The 25,000-nt window shown below is 33.3% G+C and overlaps 1 protein-coding gene across 2 annotated transcripts in view; it reads left to right on the plus strand.

Annotated features, from left to right (window-relative positions):
• The window catches only part of LOC149065534 (uncharacterized), a 54,303-nt gene that overhangs the window by 18,654 nt on the left and 10,649 nt on the right, over positions 1 to 25,000 (plus strand). For both annotated transcript variants that reach the window (XM_089253746.1, XM_089253747.1), the window contains 10 exons: positions 3,978 to 4,232; positions 4,881 to 4,952; positions 5,714 to 5,830; positions 7,272 to 7,420; positions 10,796 to 11,104; positions 13,237 to 13,441; positions 14,042 to 14,158; positions 15,405 to 16,213; positions 21,264 to 21,709; positions 23,862 to 23,958. In XM_089253746.1, the coding sequence (XP_089109872.1) occupies positions 3,978 to 4,232; positions 4,881 to 4,952; positions 5,714 to 5,830; positions 7,272 to 7,420; positions 10,796 to 11,104; positions 13,237 to 13,441; positions 14,042 to 14,158; positions 15,405 to 16,213; positions 21,264 to 21,709; positions 23,862 to 23,958 (2,576 nt within the window). The remainder of the gene's footprint in view (positions 1 to 3,977; positions 4,233 to 4,880; positions 4,953 to 5,713; positions 5,831 to 7,271; positions 7,421 to 10,795; positions 11,105 to 13,236; positions 13,442 to 14,041; positions 14,159 to 15,404; positions 16,214 to 21,263; positions 21,710 to 23,861; positions 23,959 to 25,000) is intronic.

The following is a 25,000-nucleotide window of genomic DNA, read 5'->3' on the forward strand; positions in this document are numbered from 1 at the left end:
AAATGATTGATTGACTATATGCTAAAGGCAGAAGCGTACTTACAGGAGAACTTGGTGGGCTATAGCCCTGCGCGGCAAGTTTGGAAGAAGTGGAAAATTTGAAGAATGGTGGCCAATTAGTATAATGAAAGAAGGGCGGCAAAATCTGTATACCCCGCAGGCATAAAACCATAAATCCGCGTCTGCCTAGAGAGCGAGCGATTACATCAGTGAATGACCTAGAGAGTCTGGGATCAGGTCAGTGAATGGCCAAAAGATTGATTTAGAGAGTTCGAAAGCATGTGAGCGATCAAAAAAGTGATCAACAGACCAATGGACCATGTCTGTGAATCACCAGAAGAGTGAATTTGCAAGCATGTGAGTGATTTAAAGAGCAAGGACAGTCAGTGTAAGACCAGAAGAGTGCCCTAGATGTAGGTGCTCATCCTTTCAAACTCACGCAAATTTGAAAGCATGTGAGTGATCAAAAGAGTGACTTAAAGAACAAGAGACTTGGTCAGTGAATGACCTAAGGAGTTTGCAAGCATGTGAGTGATCAAAAAAATTCGGAAGCACGTGAATGATAAAAAAAAGAGCATTGGACCATGTTGATGAATGACCAAATGAGTTTGCAAACATGTAAGTGACCAAAAGAGTGCAAAAGTATGAGAATAATCAAAAGAGACAGAGTGAGGGACCATATTGATTAATGACCAAAAGAGTGACCTAGAGAGTTTGCAAGCATTTGAACAGAGGTGGATTAACATCGGTTGAAGTCCCGGGCACAGAAGAAAATATTGGGCCCCCTTAAATTAGAAAAGTGTATGAAGTTGGGGTTTTGCATTGCCCTTCAAAAGTTGGGGCCCAGGGCGTGCACCCTGTGTGTCCACTGTTAAATCAGCCTCTGCATGTGAGTGAGCAAAAGTGTGACTTAGAGAGCAAGAAACCAGGTCTGTGGGCAACCAAGACAGTTTTCAAGCATGTGAGTGATTAAACTAGTGTTTAAGCATGTGAATGAGCAGAAGAGTATTCTAGAGAGAGCGAGGGACTAGCTCAGTGAGTGACTTTAATGGTGAACGAAGAAAATGTGCAAGCATAGGAGTGATCAAACAGAGAGTAGAAGATGAGGGGGTGGGGGGGGGGGTAAGCATGCTATTACTCAGGCTGACAAATTTGGGGAATAAGTGGCCAAGAAAATTCGCCAAGAATGAAGGAAGGGCAGTCAATTTTGTGTAGTCCACAGGTGGAAAAACCATAAGTATGCCTCCGGCTAAAGGCATAAGATGAAAAAATAGTACTTTTGAAATAAATTTTTATGCAATTTATTTCATAAATCTTTGGTGGATTGTAATATAGTCCTACACGGTAGTGTGAGGTTGCATATACTGTTAGATAATTCTTCCTAATTTATTTGAATGAAAAACAACAGTTGTTTACAAGCACACTTTTAAAGTCATATTTTTATTTAAAAACTTAGTTTTTTAAATACAGTAAAACCCTTCTCTAATGGCCACCTCAAAACAACGGTCATATTTTAATAGAACCAAATATGTTCAATAGACTTAACATTACCAGAAACTTCAGAATGCTCGCTTTGGACATGGAGTCGGGGAAATATTGTGATGAGAAAAAAATAATTTTCAAGCTGATTTTTAAAGGACTTTTCCCACTCTCTGAACTTTATTGGTAAAAAAAAAGTTTATGTATGCTTCATTTTCCTGGGTACAAATGCTAGATGGGTATATTGAAAGCAGTGAGGAGGAAAAAAAAACTTGAAGAGATAATAGCCTATAGGGGACAACAGAAGAGACCTGTTGTCAATACTCTAATTGCTAAAGGGATATGCAAGTTATCCGATTACTAGACACCCTTTGTTTATTTGGCACTCGCTACTCCAAGGGATGGTTCCATCCAAAAAATGGTGCTCGCAAATAGGAATATAAATGTCCAGGGAATTAATTTTTTTTAGAGGAATGTGTCAATTTTTTTTGAATGACTGTCAGTGCCTATGTCTTCAGCTATTGAATTGGACTTAGGAATGCCCTAGAAAGAAGGTCTAGTTGAAGGTTCAGTGTGAACAAAGAACTATTTGGGGTTGCTGGTACACCGTCTTGGTCCATATCAGTTTTTCTCACTTGTTATGTTCTACCTTAGCACTGCAAGCCAGAATTTCAGGATGTCATAATAGTGCTGTAGATCGATTGATCAATTATTATAATATTATCAAAATATAATGATACATTTTAATATAATATATATATTTTAATATCATAATTAGTTACCGAATGGATTGTCATTTCACATGTTATATAAATAAAACTACCACTCCCAAAAACAGTGACTAATTCGACCCTGAAAATGTCCCATTAGCGGCCATTGTTGGGAGGTTTTACTGAAAATGTTATGCAGCAAGGCAAAAATTCTTTGTATTGTTCAAAACATTGATATGTTTCTCATGCATTGAATAATCACTAACAGAAGGTTGAAATTATTCTTTGAAAAGTAGTGTCTCTATGGGCAGTCACCTCCCTTTTGTGGCCAATCTATTTTTATGACCAGTTTTTCTTAGATCAAACAGTAGGCTTCAAAATATAATGCTAAAACTACCTATATTCCATAGCCAACCGGCAGGGGACAACCCTTTCCCATAAGGAGGGCCAATGGTTGCAATCACTCTTTGCCCATTGTCTAGGAAAAAGTATCTTGATGGCATATACAGATGTAAGGTCTAAGCGAAGGTGGATTATAACTATGCCCCATTCACTATACACACCCACAGTGATACCCCCTCCTTATTTGACAAGCCTATCCATTTATGCAGCACAGTCAGTCTGTCTATTGTCATTTTCATAAAACAATCTCGAGAAAAAACTTATGTTCTTCTGAAAAGCAGGAAAATACTAATCTATGATATGCAATTGATTTCTGCTGACCAGGAAAGAATGCAAGCGTTTTAGTTTTTTGGAAACTTGCATTACTTTAGCATAGTTCTGTAAGAAAAGAAATTATTGTATTATTCATCCTTTTTGTAATAATAAACTGAACTTTTGTAACAGTTGAGACAAAAGTTATATTACTGTTTCAAATATCATTGTGGTGATAAAAGAAAAATCTCAGTAGAATTTTTATATAAAAGTCTCCCTAATACAGTATTTACATCAGGCCCGTAGCAGAAATTTCACTCGGAGGGGAGAACCAAAGTGATATAACAATAGATTTGGCCATCTTTTTCTCTTTTTAAGTATTTCTTACATTTCAGGGGAGGGGGGGGGGCAGACCCCCCAAGTCCCCCCCCCCCACTGCAGCCTTGGTATTTGTTATTGTGTGGAATGAAAGACTATATTCCATTTTTCAACAAAATGAAAGACTATTTTCAACAAAACTTGTTTTATTTGGCATTGTTAATCAGGGTTTTGTAACTGTTATTAAATGAAGGAATGTTCATTAGGTAAAGAGGTGTTTTATGTTTGTTGCTAAACAGTTTCGCAACTGTAGCTGTTGATAATTGAGAAATGCAAAAGTATGGCATTCAAAAACTTTCATGCAATAAATACTCAAGGTATAACATGAATGAAAAAAAATTAAAGTTTAAAAATTTTCATTTTACTTTTTATCAGTCAGGAATGCTGGAAGTCAAAAATAAAAAATGTTTGATACTGCTAGAGTAATGAACACATAATGTTTACTTGGATATGTTTGAAGACCATACGTCACACATTTAACAAAAATGTCCTGTTTTTGGTAAATCACCCATTGCCTGAACTGATGGCGAATGTGCTATATTTGAATAATGATTGGTGCATGTTGCTGAGCAATGCCATTCAAATGATCGGTCTTGCTTTGGAAATATGAGCACATATGTTCCGGCGTTCCTGTTGTTAGTGAAAAACAAAACAACAAAACATGTTTCTCATGCTATCAACCAAATTATGAATAATGTGTGTAAAATTTTGTTTTTATTCATTGTTTTAAAATTATTTTTATATTTGTAACTTTAGCCCTCATTATCTAAAGATTTTCGAGGAAAAACTCCCATTGCTTCTGGGCGTAAAAAGATTGGCATGATAGGTTTGGATAGTGTCCCAGATAGCAAGATGACTTCTGTTCATCTGACAAGTTTGAATGCATCTCAAAGCTCTCTTTCAGCCACGGGATCTTCACTACTTCGAGATTCTGGTGCCCATAGCATGAGGCAACTCATAATGGATTCCAGATCTAAGAATGTGGGTAATAGAGCAGATGATTTTCGAATGGTAAGCAGTTAATATATAATGGCAATTACTATTTCTTTTATTGATTAAAAAACAAAATTTCAGTGGTAATTATAAAATGATTTTCTTGAATTGTTGAAAAACTATTTGTTCTATTTCTGATGAATTTCTTACTAGTGATTGAAAAAAATCTAATTTTAGAAATTTTAGATGAATATTAATTTTCAACTAATTTATCAATCAAATAATCAAAAGTTGCTGTTAATTGAAAGTGCAATTCATTAATTTTCTCCTTACTTAATTTATGTATCAAATGTGTAGCTTGCAATGTAGCCAAGTATCACAAAATTCATGCTTATAAGAGAATGACACAATAAAGTCTTATACTAACTTAACCCAATAGTACTCAAATTTTGGACATTTATGACTTCCCCTTCCAACTAATGATTTTTTACCATTGACATAATCTTGACAATAACTTGAATGTTGCTTCCTTCTTATCACCAAGTTAGCTCACATTAATATCCTTGGTTCAGCATGATACCCTTGGTGAAGTTTGACTATGCTGCTGAACCCTGACCAAAAAGCCCTGACCAAATCAGTACTTACATGTTAAATACCTAAACTTTTTGAATTTGGATTTTAGTTATTATACAAATGAATAAATACATACTTATAATCTGCTTGTAGCTTAACAGAGGACATAATATTCATATAGATAATGAGGATGGTTCGGAGAATGTATCTGGCTTTTCCTATGTGGTAAGTCATTTATACCCTATGCATACAGCCAAATCTAATTTTTGTGATTGAAAATAAGTATTTTTTCTTAGTTTCTCAGATTGAAATTTTAATTATTGCCATGTGAGTAAAAAAGAATCATATTATTGGGTTATTGTGTGTATTTAAAAATAATGTATAAATTTTTTTTCCAGTCATTTTTGTAATGATAAAATATACAACTTTTAATCAAAATCATTATAAATAAATTTTTTTTATCATATTGTGTCGTGCTTGATTACAAATTGGTTGTCTACACATTTTTATTTAATGAAACAAGTTTTTTCTCAAAATTTTAATATCAATACTCCAATTTTCAATCTAAAGGCTTTAATACTTTCACAAATTTTCTCATACTTTTTGAAGTAAATTGAATAACTGAATTTGAAAAAGAAAATCAAAATAAAAAAAATGTGTATCATTAATTCATGATTATTGTTCTAACAATTAGACATACATATTTTGTTGAGGAAAATCTCTGATGACAAGTTTTTCTGTTGGATATTTTGTACAATGATGATTTTCTTCTGTAAATATCTCCTATAGCACACTACCCCGATAGCAGATACTTTCTACTTTTTTGTTGTTTTTTAAATACAAAATGTTGTTATTATTATTAGTGAATTTATTTTGCTATGTTTAAAATATCTAAAATTTGGAATTAAATTGATATACAATGGAGTATTGTGTGTATATTGAAAGGATTTTTATTGATTACATTTTTTATTTATACATTGTTCTAGGATACAGACTATGAAGATGATGATGAATCACTCATTAATAAGGAAGACGTATATTCAAGACAAAATTCCGATCGTTTGCAGCTATCTCCATTGCATTCATCTCTAGGTTCACCAGAGGTTAATTCTTTTTTATTTATTTAGAGCTTTTATATACAGGGTGTTATGTTAATGAACCAACAAACTCAGAGGGTTGTTAGTAGACATCAAGAGGAACAAAAATTGCAATGGAACATGGTGGCACAAACCATGTTGAGAAGGTGAAAATCGTGAAAAACGCGTGCAGGTTTTGACGTCATGCTGGAACGACAAAAAGTACAATAATAACTACAAAAAGATTTATTTTATTAATTATTACAAAAGTTGTTGGAAGTGGTGGCTGCTGACGTAATTGCATAGTCTACAACGGCGCACAGTCCCAGACGTGCTCGGAGAATGCCACGTGCTGAACATTGAGTTCTGCAGCAACCGCTTGTGTACTTGTCGATGGGGAATCAGCAAACCATCGCAACACGGTTTCTTCCATTTGAATAGTGTGTACATTGTGTGGTCCCCCAGCATCTCTCATGCTGTGCTGGGTGGAAGGTCCCCGTCTCTTGTAGTAGTCGATCGATCATGGCAAAGGTGGTATGGTGCGAACAAGGCCTCATCAGATATTGCTGTTGGTACATCCGCAGTGCTAAGTGCCCACTGCCATCTGCTCAACCATAAATCAGATGCATATCAGCATATTCCTTGTTCGTGTAGTCAGCCGTCACAATATGCATTCAAACAGACAAGTAACTGCTACACATGTTTATTACAGCAATAGCACTAATTTACGTCGTCCACAGTGTGTGATCTTACCCCAGCGCATACGTTTCATGATGCTGCTTATGTCAGATATGGTGGGCAAACCCACGAACACATTCAGCGATCAACTGACATCCACCTTTCGTCTCCTCTGGACTCGGAGCCTGCATTGGTTTTTCCAGATTTTCACCCTCTCAATGTGGTTTACGACACCATATTCCATTACAATTTTTGTTCCTCTTGATGCCTACTAACAACCCTCTGAGTTTGTTGCTCCATTAACAGAGCACCCTGTATATTCTCTATAAAATTATAAAAAATATTTATTTTAATTTTAAATTATCAATTGGGGCAGCCCAGGTATGTAAGTCATCTGCCTAATGTACCACAGGAAATTCAATTTTGTAAATTTTAACTAGATCAAATAAATGCCAAAATTTTTTCTGACCAGAGGTTTCACTTTTAATTATTGTTTAAAGTTCAAACGTTTAAGGCTTTATTATATCTACAAAGTTTTCCCAAGTTGTGGTATACGCCTGGCCTTTACTTGGCAAAAGTGATAACAATACCCAAATGGTAACACCATTCATGATTCTAATAAGCAAGTGTCTACTGTATTAAATTTGATGAATAGATAACTATTCTTATGTCTTGAATGAAAATGAAATCCTTACAATCAGGTAAAATAAATCCAATGTTAAGTGATTTTTTACTTAACTTTTTAAAAAATACATTTTAGTGTTTCAAATGTTTCCTTCATGTTCACTAGCCAATGGATGTCAATACTCTGGTAACACTAGGAAGAAAATCTGGAGAAAGTAAACCTTCCATAGCAAAAAAGAAATCTGATAATATTTCAAGTCCTAAAAAGAATTCAAGTCATTTAAGTGAAAAGAAGCTTTATGGACATGAAAAACTGTGAGAAAAAACTTTATAAATATGTTAGAAACTATCTTTAGTATGATAATGAATTGTATACTTTGCTCCTGCTTTTTTGCCTTTTAACAGTATTTTTTTGTATTCTACAACAGTTATAGTAAAAAATAATGTGTTATAACAAAAAAAATTGTAATCAAGTTTATGATAAATGTACTATATATATATATATATGTTACTGCCAAATCCCGAAAGTATACACACTGGCCAATTTTGTTGAATATTGACCCGGCCAATGTCCCAATTTCAGGCTTTGGTAAGCCAGTTCGAGAAGTGACTGGAGATCTCTTGCCAAGCCCAATAACAAAAGACATGATTCTGGGTCATTGCCAAGTTGACATTTTGTTGTGATAATTATGTCCATGTTAGCTACAGCAACTTATCAAACCGCAGTCATGATGCAGTAATAATTTTTTTTTCAAAATTTGTAGAAAAACTATATGTCTGCATTGTGATATAAACACTTACTTCTCTCATCACTGGAGCTAATCCAATATGGCTACTATATATAGTCATGTATCACACGTTAGTGATTAAAAAAAAATAGATTTGGGGCCTACTGAATCATCTTACATCAGTGCATTACACTTTGGTTAGGGATTTTGGGCCATTTTGTGAATTAGCCGGCCAAAGCAGAATCATTTCTGAAAATTGGACTTTGGTCAAACCTCTTTGGCTGCACTTTGGGCTTTGGCAGTAACATATATATGTTATAGGTGAAGTCTGGGATAAGGGTAAATAACCCTTTACCCATCCGATTGATGTAGATAATGCATGAAGTAAAAAAGATTTTCAGTATTTTTTCAGTGTTTTATTTAGATGAAGCATGAATTACCAGCATACGTAAAGATAAAGCTGTTTTCATGACAGAATATGATTCAATTTCATATCAAAATATTACAAGCTGTTAAATCCAAAATTGGCTCAGTAAACTGATTGGTCATTGATAATGTGAGAAAATTAAATGGATTGCTTGCTGAGATTTGGCAGCAATTTGTAGAGACAGATATCATACTATGTTTATTCATGTGTGTGGTTTTGGTTTCCTAATTAGAGTGACAACATGTGTTTGTTGGTCTTTTCATTATTTTGATTAGGTACCTGTGATGTGTTCAGATGACCACTTCTAAACCATTTGTGAAAAATTATCTGAATATTGTAAATCTAGTGATCATTTTCGGAGTATCCTCGATGTGGCTCACGTGGCACTTTGTACAGCTGCTCAACTTGCTTGTATAAGCATGTGGGAAAAAAATCATACCTCATTTTGATTGAGATGCATTTAATCTATGCAACACCTTCAAAAAATATCTGTAACCAGGGCAAAACATCAAAGATAGATGGTGAAAAATTAAAGGGGGAAAAACCCATCTCCAATAATCCAGAGTCAAATCAGCAACCCACGTGTTCATATATCACCACTCTACAGAGTGCTCTAATGTCAGATGTAGGGTTTATTTGTAAGTTTTTATAACAACATTCATAGCTCTGGCAATCACCAAAAATATCTGAATGGCAGATATAATAAGACAAGTGTGTACTTCCGTTCATATGCTATTCCAATCTAGGTTTAGCCAGGTGGCATTGGATAGTGTGTGTATTATCTGAATAAAGCTCAGAACTGAAGAAGTTCCCCCAGCTCTTTACCCATATCTTGGACTTTATCTGTAACCAAAAATTGTGAAGACAAAAATGTTATAACTGATATTATGTGAGTTACACTAATATAAAAATTATCTGCATGGAATTTTTTATGGATGAGTTCTTCCATTAGTAGAGTGGATTCTGTTTATAACGTTCCCACTTAGTGCGACTTTTTTTTTTTTACCACTATTTACTAATATACATATATATATATATACTCATTGATATTTCCTGTTTAAAGCGCTTTTCAGCTTATAACATTCTTAAAAAAACCATCATGAAAAACTTTGTAAGTGGGATCCACTGTATTCTAATTTTTGGTTTCATCCAACAAACTTCTGTTCCAGTTAATTATAAATTGGTTAAACTTTTAAATCATGAATTATGCTCTTGAAACTTTTATATGATTTTAGTTTTCAGCATAAAAGAGAGAAAAACAAGAATTTTTTTTTTCAATCATTAATAGTGATTGAATTTTGAGTTGAATCAGAAGAAAGTAGACTAATTATACAGTGAGAAAAGTACTGATATTGATAATATATATGACAATGATAATGGAAAAAATGAAAATTAATGAAAACAAAGTGAAACATAACTGTGTAGGCCATTCATAATCATCAGGAGCTGCTGTCATTTTAAATGATACAAGTAGGCCTACAATGTAACCTCCCAACAATGGCCACTAGTGGAACCAAACAAATGTGACCATTATTGGGAGATCACTGTTGTTAAGATGTTCAGTATTTTTGAAATATATGTTAATTTTTTTGATTGCTTCTAGAATTATAACCTGTGCTATAATTAATTAGAAGAAGCTGTTTTTCCATTGAAGAACTTTATTTGTGATTTTCCATCATTAATTTCATTCAAAATTTCATGAAGAAAAATGCCTTCAACTGCACTGTAATCCCTGTATCCTAGAACATGTATTCTTCAAATCAGATTCATTCTCGGTGGCAATCAGCTTGGCAATCATTTTTTTGTTTTTATCTAGGGCTGTATTTTCAATTAGTGCTTACCTGGACACCCTTGGTCAAGAGCATGGAAAACAAGGACTCTCTGGTCTATGATGTAGCCCCTTGCCAAATCTAACCCTAAATTCTGCTTTGATCTTTTTAAATGCACCTAGTGTGCTAACCATACAGACCATATTTTAGAAATCACTGACATAGGAAAGTACCAACATTTTTATGTTCAAAGGCCTCAAGGAAGGAAAAACTCTTTCAAAGCAAATCTTTATGGTTCTTATGTGATAATGCATCATTTTTCTTTCATTTTAAATTTCCAAAAGTGGTTTCCCAAAAGTTATTCAGAAATTGTTGCTCAGAGGTTAACCTCTATGTTAATTCAATGAGATGCATTCTGATCCATGAAAAAATTACTATTTTTCTTTAGGTTACTGTTGTTTGGAGGTGATCATTATGGGAGATTTTACTCTATTCACACACATATAAAGTGGTACTTAAAAGTACTGCTGGTTAAGTCAGTGGATGTTTTTTTATATCCTTTAACAGATAAATACAGTAAAACTCCCTTTATGGCCATATTTTTGAACAAACAATTGGCTCTCTTCTGTAAATTTGCAAGAATATTTGTGTTACTTTCATCTACAAAGTCTGTTTGAAAGTGTTTGGAGAGATTTTTTCATATGGTATCATAAGTTTTGTATATGTTTATGTGTTATTTATGAAATACATATTTTTATTTGATTAGGAAGCCTATAATTATGAAAAAAGAAGCAAAGAAAACAACAAAGAAGCCACAGAAAGTAAAAGATCAAGAGCTCACACAGTGTGATGATGAAAAATATGCTGTATTTGAACATCAGTCAAATTTGCCATTAGGAAAACATGAGGGATCTGAAAATACTCAGTTTTCAGAAAATCAGGATTTTTCTGTAAATGAAGTGAGAAGTAAATGGGAAGAGAAGTTCCTTGAAGCAGAAAATGAAGGAAAAACTCACTACGAAAAGCTGAAATCAGAGTGGGAATCTAAAATACAAGAAGAGGAATCAAGATTAAGGTATTTTTGTATTCAAACATTCAGTTTTTGGTTTCTCATTTTTTGCAGGTGATTTTTTATTACTCTTTTTTTTATGAGTATATTAAAAATATTAGAAGATATGAGATGGTCACAGTGTCTTATCAATCTAATGTAAACTGATATAAAAACAATCATTCTAATTTCTTATTGCTATACAGTAGCAACCTGATTATCAGAGGTGTATGAAATCAAGACCACCTTGGATTCCTGAAAAACTCAGATTTTCCGAAAGTAATAGAAAACAAATTTTTATGTGGGAGAGGGGGGAAGTACCTACTTCTACTTGTTTTGTCCTTAATTCATAATACAACTATCCATGGATTCTGCATAAACATGGCTGACAGGGATCCAGGCCCGATATGAATATTTTTTACACTATGAATTTATAATAGTGGGGATCTGTAGAGAATTCTTGCCTGGAGACCCCAGTCTAGGGATCAAGACCACCTTCTAACTGGAATTACTCACGTTCATGGGGAAAATGACACAAAATAAAGTATAACTCATTCTTTGCAAAAGACAGAGAGATTTAGAATGGAAATTTTGAAAAATTCCAGCACCTCACACTATTTGGAATCTCGAAGTTTCGAGACTTGAATTATCAAGACTCCACTGTAATGAATTTTTTGTTGGAACACACTCACAACTTGATTTTGTTATATGTAGGCTCACTTGTAGTTAAATTACTTCAAAAACTATGCACTTTAGAAAGGATAATTAAACTCAAAACAGTCATATAAACAATAATAATAATAATTATTATTACTGTTTATGTGTTCAAAAATCCAAAATGTATAAACTAATTTTTTTATAAGGATGTTCTTATAAAAAAATTAGTTTATACATTTTAGCCAATTAACATTAAAATTTGAAAATAGTCTTTTTACAGGGGTAGTCATAAAATAACTTCACCAAAATAACCAAGACCCTAGCGGAGCAAATACTAAAAAATGCAAATGAAATTTGAGATACAGGTGTTTCAAAGTATGCACTCAAGAATGAAGGGGAAAACCCTAGCTCTTGTGGCTACAGTTTCAGCAACAAAATTTTGAAAAATTCAAATGGCAACACCCGTTTTGATGCATTGTTAAGTGATCAGTGCACTAAAAAACCATGAATGGGCATTGGAATGGTACCTAAAGCATCTGAAACAGGGTGCAGGGTGCAACGAAGATAGAAGATCTCGCCAAAATTTTGGTGCACTAACCCCTTGGGGAAGTAGACTTTCTGTGGTAGTGATGTGATCTGCATTGGTTGTTTTTACATGTTTCTTTGTCTGCATCATGCACCAACATTTATAATGCTAAAGGTACTGTTCTAATGCATATTCATGGTTTTTACACTGTACCGATCACTTAAAAATGCATGAAAATGGATGTGGCTGTCTGAATTTTTCGAAAATTGGTTGCTGTGATCATGATCATGAGAACTAGGGTTTTGTTTTTCTCTTCATTCTTGAGCACATACCTTAAAATACCTATATCTTTTATTCACATTTGTTTATTTTTGTGGCTGCTAGAGGCTGTCTTATTTGACAAGTAATTTTATGACCATTCTGTAGGTAGAAGGAAATTTTGTAAAAATATTACTTTCAAAATTAAAAAAAAAATTTAAATTATTCGAACATTAATGGTATTTTATTAACTGGTATTAGCCTAGCTTGTATAAGACCATCTTGTCAACAAACTATATTCTAATAGTGTGATAACTATATATCTGAGCTATTAGCAGTTTGAACATGTAAAAAACACATTTATTTTAATATTGCATCTAGTTACTAATTATTTGGAAGTTAGATGGCAGCATCTACTGAACACAAATTATTTAAGATCTGGCCATACACCTTTATACTATAACTGCTAAGATCCAGGTCTTGGGGGGGGGGGGTAAAATATTAGTAAATATGCATGTAACTGGAGTTGTGTGCAGCTAGGAAAAGAAAACGGGAAAAATGCCCTTGATATCCAAATCTAAATCCAATCCCCTTGTTCATTTTATTCTATGGGTATAGATGAAAATATCAATTTTTTAAATGTGAAACTATAGGGTTTTACATAACCGATCATGATTTCTAGATATATGTTGCTACAGCACGCATAAAATAATTTCAGAAACAAATTCAGTGTTGATTGTGAGAATCTAAAACAGCAATTGGATAAAGAGCGAGAAAAAGAAGAAAAGTTATTGATGGACGCTGTAGAAAAAGTGAAGGAGGAATATTCCAATAAAATATCAATAGAAAAACAGACCATAAAGAAAAAGTTGGAGGAATCAGCAGAAGCATACAGAAAAGAAATTGAAGAACTTCAAAAGCTGGTTAGTCAGTTACACATGTTGCTTTTTCATTAATTTTCTAGGATAAAATATGATGTTATAGACAGATAACTATTTTATTTTTTGCACATGGCTTGTTACAATATTATAACATCAACAACAATAACATTAATTCATATTATTGACGACACTGATATCACAACGTTTCTTGATGTCAAAAAAGATGTGTAAAAAAAACACACAGACAACACATGCATACAAACCAATAAAAAAAAGTATGTATGTTAAACGTTAAAAAAATTTATGAGCAAATTAGATCAGAAGGTAAAAAAGATAATTATTTAACAAAAGTATGGCATACAGAGAGAAACAATATTGCTTTTCACTGTTCATACAAAGTACGAAAGACCAAGTAAAGCACCAAGCGGAGATGAAGATGAAGTTAATATTTACCATACAGGTTAATCTTTCCAATCTCTTTACAGTGTTTATATGGGCATTTTTTGTTTCATTTATTCTTGCATAAGTGTATATTCGAATATTACATATACCTTCACAATTTTCCTCATACCATTTTTATACAGCATTCAATTTATTATCTATGATTCTAAATTTTTATTTGTTTCTTTTTTTTCTGAATAGAACACAGCTGAGTATGAGAAGAAGAAGCTATCAATAAAACAGGAGCATTCTACTGCAATGCAGGAACTGGAAGAAAGTCTAGTGAGAGCGAATGGAGCAGGAGAGCTAGAAAATAATGTATGTTATCATATTTGTATTCATGCATGAATTAAAACATGATTGCCCCGTTTTTCAAACAAAACGGGATATATGGTGATTTTACTTGCATCTGTTTTTTTTCAAATATAGCTATCCATGGGCTATTGTTATCAAAACCCTGAGTCCCAATGGGATCATATTAAGCAGCATGCACTGTAACTACATCTTATTTATTCCAGCTTATTTTTTAATTGATAGATGATATAACCAAAACCCTTAAAATGAACTTTCTCTGATTTTATTTATTTATTTGGACAATAAGGGATTTTTCTCACATCTTTTGCAATTTTCTTGCAATTTCTTAAGCACTATGAATAAAATATTGGTATTGTAGCATTTGTGACCTTGGCTAGCAAACATTAACATTGGCATTACAGATAAGCTGGACAAATTGCTAGAAAATCTAGATGCCAGAACAATTTTGTAGGCTCCAAAAGGGCATGTTTAAATTAGTGTAAAAGATACGTAACCAACCAAGATTTTAACTGCTCATCCATTGCCCAACATTGCTAATCCTTTGATCATAAATTCGACTTTTCATCAGCCAAAAGTATTCAAAAATGCCCCTCACCATTTGACTTGTACTTGTACGAATCACTCCACATCTATAGAACTCAAACCAACTTCTCAACGACCTAAATAGAACACAGCCATTCCCTAAAATCTGGCAACAGTTTCTACAATAATTTTTTTTCTCCATCAGCATCACTATCATGTTCTCGTCTGTGATTGGCTCTACCATTTTTCTTTCCTCCTCCCTTTTTCTCATGTTGCCGGTCATTTCATTTTGATTCTTTGTCTTGAACTTGAACAGCGAGTAACTTCCTCTATATGGAGTATTTTCCTTTTTGCTACCTTTTTATTTTCTTGACTATTGAAGAAAGAACTTGATATAGTTCCAAAACGCATCTAGCTGTTGTTCTCTTCATATTTTTGGTTACTGATGTTGTTTCCTTATGTATGTTATCTCACCCAAAACATAATTTATTTCTAGTAATTGAAATATTTCCTGATATCAATTAAGTGCAATAATTGATTATTGATTGATTTTAGCTTATCCATTGCACACTGCATTGAAGCATTAAACCTTATTATCTATTTGATAATGATGATATTTCTCTCTTACATTTTATCTCAGAAAATGCAAATCTTTAACAAAATTTGTGATATAATTTTATTTTATGAGTTGATTACTTAAATTTCTGAAATTTACTCATGTCTTTAGAGTGAAAATCAAGTTCTGTCAAATAAAACTTCTGAAGAGATCTTAGAGTTGAAAGCTAAGCTAAAAGAATTGAAGGAAATGATTTGCAATGAAGAGACAAAATACGAAAACTTACAAAATAATGTAAAGCGTTTGAAGCAAAATAATGATGTTATTCTTAATGAAACAGAAACTTTGAAACAAAACATAGATGAAGAAAAATCTACTATGAAACAGCTCGCAAAAGAGAAGTCTTTAATTCAAAGTGATATTGATAATTTGCAGGAGGAAGCAGAAAGAATTGAAAATGATTTGGATCTTTTGAGAACAGAGAAAGCAAATTTATGTTCAGAGCTTAATAATTTGAAAACTGAATTGATTGAAAAGGACTTGCAATACAAAAATTCCTTTATGTCAAATAATGTTATTGCTTCTCCTAAAAAAACTAAGAAAGTGTTAGATAAAGAAGTATCCACAAATATTCAATACCTTTCTGATGCATCATGTCAAGTTGAAATCATCAAAACTATTGCTGATAGTAAATACACACAAACTGAAGCACCACTAAAAAAATATGATAAATTTGTTCAAGTTCAAGCAGCAATAGATATTTATGTAGACCAAGCATGCCAAGTTCAACTTGAAAAAATAAATTTTGTAGATTCTTTTTGTCAAACAGAGTCTGGAAATAAAAGTAAAGAAAATGGCTTCAATATAGAAAGAACTATTTATGGGTCTAGATTTCATGACATGGAAAATACAGAAGATCTTCTTACAAAAATGAAGGATTACATTGATAGCAGAATGAATTTAGTCGAGGAACATATTAAGTAAGATTTATTTTTTATTTTTCTCAAACTTATTATGCAACTCATTTTAAAAAGTAATGTAAACAGCTGTGTCACTATACCTTTTTATTTTATTTATTTATTAAAATAAATTGGTTTTAAAACTACGCAATTACTAGTATGTATATTTTAGCATAATTGAGAACTAACATAAGGTTTAATCATGTTGAAAGAAACATATATACACTGCTCAAAACAATTCAGGGAGCAAGCAAAAAAGTGAAGAAAACCGTGCGAGACAGCCACGTATTGGCATACAATGGATAGTACACGCGCATCAATGCGCAATACAGAAAAAAGACGTAAAAAAATTTGGAATTAAGCTTTAATTCTTTGAAAATATGGAAAAAACATGAAAAGATGATTTAGGGCAACAATTTGGTTACATGTAAACGATAAAAAAAAGTACTGTTTAGACATGATGCATGAGTTTTAATTGGGCGTGTGGTCTCCTCGAACAGCTAAGACTGCTGCACACCTGTTTTCCATGGATGCGATGAGGTTATCGATCAGAGTTTGGGGAATACTGTTCCACTCCTCAAGAAGTGCAATCTGCAAGTCTCGGACAGTAACAGGCGGCCTTGGTCGCGCAGCAATGCGTCGTCCGAGCATATCCCAAACATGCTCGATTGGATTCAGGTCAGGAGAGCACGCTGGCCATTCCATACTCTGTATTGTTTCAGCTTCAAGCATATTCTCCACCAGACGAGCTCTATGCGGTCGGGCATTATCATCCTGGAAAACAAAGGAATCTCCAATGGCTCCAGCGTAAAGGATGACATGAGGTCGCAGTATCTCGTCTGCATACCTTCGGGCCGTCAAAGTGTCATTCCGAATGATATGCAGGTCTGTACGTCCGCCTATGCTGATTCCACCCCATACCATCCAACCAGCTCGTCTGTATTGTGACCTTTCACGAACGAATGCGGGGTTATTTCGAGTGCCCCTATCCCTCCATACCAGAACACGTCGGGTGTCACACTCCAGACTGAATCGGGACTCGTCTGTAAACAGCACTTTGCTCCAATCATGTTGCTCCCAATCTCGATGTTCAGCAGCCCATCTTCTTCGGGCCGCACGGTGGCGTGGGGTCAACGGAATGCAGACCATTGGCCTACGTGCATAGAGCCCTCCCTCATGAAGCCGATTACGTACTGTTTGGCTGGACACCCTTCGTCCTGTTGCCAAGAGCAACCGTCTTTGCAGCTTCGTAGCATTCTCTGTTCTGTTCTGACGGGCACTTAACCGTATATACCGGTCATCAGTTGCTGTAGTGGCACGTGGCTGACCTTGCCCTGGTCGACGTCTAACATTTCCTGTTTCTTGGAATCAATTCCACAGCCTTGCAACAACACTACTGGCACTGGCGACTCCAACAGCGTCCGCGACACTACGTTGTGTTTGCCCGGATTCCAGTCTGCCTATAACACGCCATGCCATGGATTCCAGTAAATCACGTTGTTGAGACATCCTCAAGTCACCTTGTCTCAAAAAAAAATACTGCGCAATTGAATTTCACAGTTACGGCAGTAAAACAGACGTTTCTGCAACATCCCGATTTCTGCCCTTATCTCCTTTTTCTGGTTTTTGATGTCATGAACTTTGATTTGCATATGAAGTTTTCTTCTTCCGTTTCCTGCTAGGCTTTAAATTATGGATGATTCATTTTATGTTACTTATCGGTATACATCTTTGCGTAATTTTGTTAAAACCATGTACTCCCCTAATTTCAATTCCATCTTTATTTTCCCAACTACACCTGATGAAGTAGTAAAGATCATAAATAATTTATCTAACAAAGTTTCGAGTACTGACCTAATTAATTCTAAAATTCTAAAATGTCTACCGGGTGACACTATTGTGCTCCTGGCCGACTTGATTAACAATTGCATTGTAAATGGTGTTTTTCCAGATTCACTTAAATCAGCTACTGTTTTCCCAATATTTAAATCAGGTGATAAAAATGATTTCAACAATTTTAGACCAATCTCTATTCTGTCTTCTATCTCCAAGATCTTTGAAACTATATTAAAAACTAGAGTCCATTCATTTTTATCTAACCATAATTTTTATTCTGAAAATCAATATGGGTTCCTCGTAAATAAAAACACTGAATCTGCCATCCTTAAATTAACTTCCTCTGTTGTACATAACCTTGATGCATCAAGAAAGACTGTTGCAGTTTTTCTAGATATAAGAAAAGCATTTGATAGCATAAATCATGAAATCCTTCTCCATAAACTTGAAAAACACGGTATTAGAGGTAATGCACTTAATCTTTTTAAATCTTATTTATACAATAGAATACAATCTGTTAAATGTATTACAAGCATTAGTGATCCCATGAAAATAATAAAAGGTATTCCTCAGGGCTCAGTACTCGGCCCACTTCTTTTTATCATTTTCATTAATGATTTTTGCAAACTTGATATTGAAGGTGAAATAATTGCGTTCGCGGATGACACGGTTCTTCTCTTTTCTGCTTCTGATTACCAATCTCTCCAAAATACTGTTAATAATGATCTCCTAAAGGTAAGAAATTGGTTCCGCGCTAACAACCTCCAAATTAACGTTACTAAAACCAAGTTTATTAATTTTTCTTTAAATCCTACTAACCAATCTCGCTTAAGTATCACTTTCCATGATATCAACTGCAACAGTGATTTTTCTTGCACTTGTCAAGATCTAGAGCAAGTCAGTACAATAAAATATTTAGGATTACATATTGATCAAGATATGAAATGGAAATCGCATATCAAATATTTATTAAATAAACTTAGATTTATGCTTTACAAATTTTATTACTTAAAACAATGTTCAACTAACACCTTTTTATTAACACTTTACTATGCTTTTTTCCATTCCCATCTAATGTACGGTCTTCTTGCTTGGGGCAGCGACTACCTTACTAATCTTCAACCAATCATTTCTATTCAAAATAGAATTTTACGGTTTATTACTAATGATTATCACTCCCCTACATTTGCCCTTTATAACCGCCTACAAATATTACCCCTTCGCCATCTTTATTTTTACAAATCACTATTGCTCATTCGCAAAAATCAGTTTTCCTTTAACTTTAATACCACTCGCTCGTCCTCAAGAATAAATAGTACTTACACTCTACCACTAATACACAAAACAATAGCTAGAAAACACTTTACATATATTATTCCAAAGTTCTATAATTCACTTCCTTTAAATTTAGATACGAATGTGTCTCTGCCTACCTACAAAAAATTAATCAAATCCTATCTCTTATCTGAGACTAACATAGAAAAACACTTTTGAACTTTTTTTTTTTTTTTTTTTTTTTTTTTTTTTTTTTTTTTTTTTAATTATGGTGTATATATATTTAATTTGTTTTTTTTTTACCTTTGAACTTATTTGTGTGTATATATATATTTTTTTCTCTTCACCTTGAGCTTACACGTCCTCAGCACTTTTCTTTTTTTTTCCTTGTAAATTTTTCCTCCATGTTAATTACTCAAAACACCACCACCATGGTTGTCACTGTTTAATTATATATCTTGTTAATCCCCCCCCCCTTTTTTTTTTTCCGTTCCTATAATTCTATTGTGTATTATTTTCACTTTGTTAGACGATTTGTCTATGTATTAAATATCCAGTATGAGCCATTCCTGGCTCCTTGGGTATACTCTATCAATTGTATATGTACACTTTTGATGCTTGAATTAAAATTTAAAAAAAAAAAAAAAAAAAAAAATTGTTTTGAGCAGTGTATATAGTTTCTTTCTTCATGTGTTTTATTATGTTGCTATAGAAATATCTTAATTAAAATAACATCATGTAATGTTGAATTATTTGACTAAATGCAATAGTCAAGATTCAGTGAATTTTTAAAAAATAGATTTATGAGGAACAGTTCTTAGACTCACTGTGATGGAAAATGTTTTTTTTGCCCCTCCTAAAGAAACAAAAGTTTTTTAAATCACTGATTATATTATACATAGTTTGATGTAAATAAAAACTTACAACTATAAGCCAATTGAGTGATGAAGCAGATGGATAACTTTTTGCATACAAGTTAAATTAAATAGATACTTGTAGTGCTAGTTATCTGTGCGAGCCATTTAACTTTTTTGCACTATTTGTAGCAGCATGGTACCAAATAAAAATTGTTAGATATTAAGAAATGAAGTCTCAAACTTGTGTATAAAGCCTGTAACTGTAAAACACTGCAATTGTTCCAAAAACTCAAGTGGGAACTGTGTATTCTCCTATCTTAAGTCTGGACAGGGCCATAGTAATTATTATTTCTGTGCTCAGATATGGAAAAATGTAACAAGTCACTTTTTCAAAATTTCATGAGGGCAAATTTGTAAACAATATTTTGCAAACATGTGATACTGCAGCTTTTTGACTCATTGCAATTTGCCTCCGTTGGTTCCTCATGAACCGAAAGAGATGGATGAAATTTTCTCAACTTCCATAATTTTGATGAACGGGACTCCAGAATGCGAACAACTCAATTTTTTGGGAAAAGTGACTTGTGACATTTTGCCATCTGACCACAGATTTGTTCCCTCTCTTTTTCAAGAATATTTTTCTATTACCAGATGATGTTTTAGCAATGATATGAAAAAAGCTCCAAAAATATGACTGCAACAACAGACGGGATCTTGGAATGTGAACGTTTATTGTAAAATCAGATAATTGATACAAGACCTAGAAAAAAACAGCACAATTTCATTGAGGTTATTTAGAAACATTCTCATCTATGAAATGGTGATCAAGACCACACTTCAAAATTTAAATTTTATTTGATGAAATTTGTTTCAGTTTAATGCTTAAAAAAATAAAGTTTCAAAAAATAGCATTTGCCAAAAGTATTTTAGTAATTAGTGTTTTTGTGTAGCTCTTGTTTTGATTTTTTGTATTGCATTTGACATCCATATTTTTTATGGGCATTTTTTTCATCTACCCCATTGGGCATTTTGCCTGTTGTAGCCTTAGTTTTTATAATCATATTTTTAAAAATAAATTTTAGCATATTTTTTTTTCTATTTAGATCCCTTGAAAGTAAGATAAAAATCCAACCGGACATGTATAAAGGTTTGGTAGATTCATTTGATGCTGGAGAAGTTTTCAGCCCATATTTTGATCAAAACATCATTCCGCTAGAAAGAATGACAATGGCAGAATTTCATTATGATTCTAAAGAAGATTCAAGCCAAAAGTCAAAATTTTCATGTACCTGTGAAACAGGAGACTCCTGTGAAATTCTGAATAGTTTGAAATCATCATTGATTTTATTAGAGGAACAACTGCAACAATCATTCATGCCTTATCTTAGAGATCATGCTGCGGTTGAATCTTCAGATGGGACTTCTGCAAAAAGAGACATAGAAAACTTTTATGACAGACTGCATGAACTGAAAAAAAGAAAAATTAATTCCATGCCTCTTGCACATTCTGAAAGCACCCTGAATGAAAAACAAAATCTTCTTTCCCTGGGTAAATGGCACCACATTATATTTTAGTGTATATTGTACATATTGCATGTTTTAACTATTTAATACATATATTTATCAATAGATTTCACTATGGAAACATCTCAAATTTTAAAAATGTGTGAATAACTTGTGTAAGTTTGAAAGTGAATAAATATATAACATTAACTATCTAACTGTTCTAAGTGACATTTCTTCCTATTGTCTGTTATGAAAACAAGCAGGGGGATTTGAATGACATTTTGCTTGAAGTATAATCAAAGTAAAATGCTTGAATCATCCATTTATAAATCAAACTAAACTTTCGTGGCCATTATGTAGTGGGAAATTCATAGTTTTCAGGTTGGTAGGCCAATATAACGAAAAGTTTGTATCTTCTGACGTTTATTTGCCCAGGTGGTGAACATTTTCAAAAAAAATCGTATATGACAGGGAAGAAGCTTGTATTTACGTCTTCTTCCTGCTTGCGTTGCACTGCTTCGTTGATTGTTCAGCTGATCATGATATTCTCATTGCCAATACCCAAATGTTATCCAGTGATATCAAATATTATCTGCATATTTTCTGGGAAGCTGTTGAAATTCAAAAGCATAAAACTACTTCAATAAGAAAGAAGAGAGAATGAAAATTGATGAAAGCGTCATCTCCTTTTTGTCCAGAGCCCTGGGTAACAGCATCAGTCAATCAAAAAACTGTTGCTCAGGTGACAAATTCTTACAAAGCAGTGCAACACAAGCAAGGAGAAGAGGTAGATACAAGCTTCTACCCTACCATTCAAGATTTTCTTCAAACTGTTTGCCTTCCATGCAAACAAAACATCACAAGTTAAAACTTTGCATTATGTCAACCAATATATAATAACCCAAAACTATGAATTTTCCATCCATTTATATTTAGATATGGGAATTCTGAGTCTCTTATATTGCATTCAGTAACCTAATCTTCTAACTTCAACTCTGCTCTTCCTCTAAGCATCTAATTCTATGATTATATAAAGTATAATTCTATTGTGCACAGTCCATTCCTTGCTATGATAGCACAGCAGCAAATTGCCTCACGACTACTGTTCCCTATAATCTTTTTCCAAAGGAGGCTGTGATTGTTAAGTCCCCATTAAGTTACTATATGACAATGAAGTAAAATTCTACCATATACACCATTTCATGAGCAATATTTCTGTGTGCATTGATGTATACGTCTGCAGTTTAGAGAGAATACTTCGAGGTGCTAATGTGTGCAAGTATGTCTCCCATTTAAAAATGTTCCTTTACAGAGAGCAGGCAGACCCTTACTGTACTTATATTACACTTAGACCCTTACTAGTACTTATATTAAAAAAGAAAATGGAAGTCGCTTCCACTTCCAGTATGGAAGACAGATGACAGCACTTCTCAAACATAAAAATGCATAACTCTGACATCATAAATACATTAGGACCATGCATATACATGCACAACACATTCCACCATGTGCCAATTCATAAAATCAGAGGAATGTTTATGAGAGATATGTATGGATTTCAATATAGGCAAGAAGTTTATTTAGCAATTTTAATGCTAAGTTAATTAGCTGCAATGAACATTCAATATAATCTGACCAGTTTTTTTATATGCCGATATAGATGGAATGGTGTGTTTCTAAATAATTTGGGGCTACTTTGTTACCACTCAAACAATAGAGCAAAGCATATCCACTCAATTTTGGAGACGTGTATTTAATTGCTTCCGAAATACTTCTTGCTGTTATTAATGGTTTTGGACCAAAGAAAATTAGGGTTCTGTCAATATGCTGATTACATTTAATTTGATGAAAGTCCTAGAAAGCAAAGTAAATCATATGTTCTTCAACAGAAAAGTATGTGTGTATGGCTTAATGTTCTTTTTAGTATTTTGGATTTAAAAAAAAATATTAATTGGTTGATTAGCATAACGAAAAATTCCATGGAATCTTGGCACTTTTTGAGTTTAATTGATGCTTTTAGTGTCAATTTGGTAATGGTAATCTTTTATGATTGCATTTTTTTTATGTTGTTGGTGACACCATCAGAATGACTTTTTTTGCGATACTTACATATAGCATGAAAACAAATTGTTTTAAATGTTATGCAAAGCCTTTTGTTTGTTTTTAAAACAGATATTGCTTTTTTGTATTTACAGATAGGCATAATGCTTCTAACATAGTTAGCAATTTTCCTGTTTCAAAAAAAGAAACTAGTTTGACACATCTTGAAGATAAAGTGCCTCATTCAACTCAGTAAGCATAATTTTTGAAGATAACAGGAAATGATTGCTTGAATGGTGTTAATACATTTTTATAATAATTATTAAATCCTTCAAGGTTTTCTAATTTTTTATTTTAAATCTTAGCTCTTTCAATTTTATTTTGTGATGACAGATTAAAAAAGGCATGTTTTATCATATAAATATATCAAGAAAATATTGTTTCTTTTCATATTGCCCAAGGCTATAGTAAGAGTGGGGTTCTGTGGGTCTGCCCCCCCCCCAAAAAAAAATTGTGAAATTTTCTTATATAGGGAGGAGAGTTGGGTAAGAGCACACACACTTTTTGTTGTTTTTGTTTTGCTGGCAACAAGGTAAGTAGAAGTGACTATGACCATATTAACATGTGTGATTTGAAAAGTCTTTTTTAAGAAACCACCATTTTTTTCATAGCATCATCAATGTCATCAATTTACTAAATAATGTGGGATTTCATCATGTTAGTAGATAATTTTTTTGCAAAGAAATCTTAGTTTTTCTGTAGATAGACTGGTGACAGCTTTTAATGTTCAAGTTATTATGAAAAACATTTTCTGACGAAAAATATGGTGATGTTAGAATTTAAGTGTATCTTAGGATATTGCTATCGATGCAGGTGCAGATCTAGTATGATGGGACGGGAGGAGCAAATTGTGTTTGTTTGATCGTCCCATATTTTACAGGACAGACAAATTTTCCCATATTATTTGGTTCTTGGAAGGGGTTTTCATTCCCATCGTCGGAGAAGAGACTTATTGCATAGATACATCAGAACATCCCATATTATTCAGTTCTTGGGGGATCATACTTCTATCCCACTGGATTCGTGCTTGTATCTATGAGTGATTCAGAAAAGCAATATATGAGCAACTAAGAGTACGCACACAATTGTGATGCAAGTTTTTTTCTCTTAAAATTAAGGGAAATCTGAAAGTGAAGAAAGGCTGATGGTGCCCATAAAAGGGGAGCAAAAGGGACATTTAATCAAAAAACATTAAAAAAGAAAACATAAGTCCTGAAATACTCCATCAAAGAAC

Source organism: Pholcus phalangioides, unplaced genomic scaffold (genome assembly GCF_987345545.1).
Source record: "Pholcus phalangioides strain wild (caught in Gottingen) unplaced genomic scaffold, Ppha-v1.0 ptg000039l_1, whole genome shotgun sequence".
NCBI lineage: Eukaryota > Metazoa > Arthropoda > Arachnida > Araneae > Pholcidae > Pholcus > Pholcus phalangioides.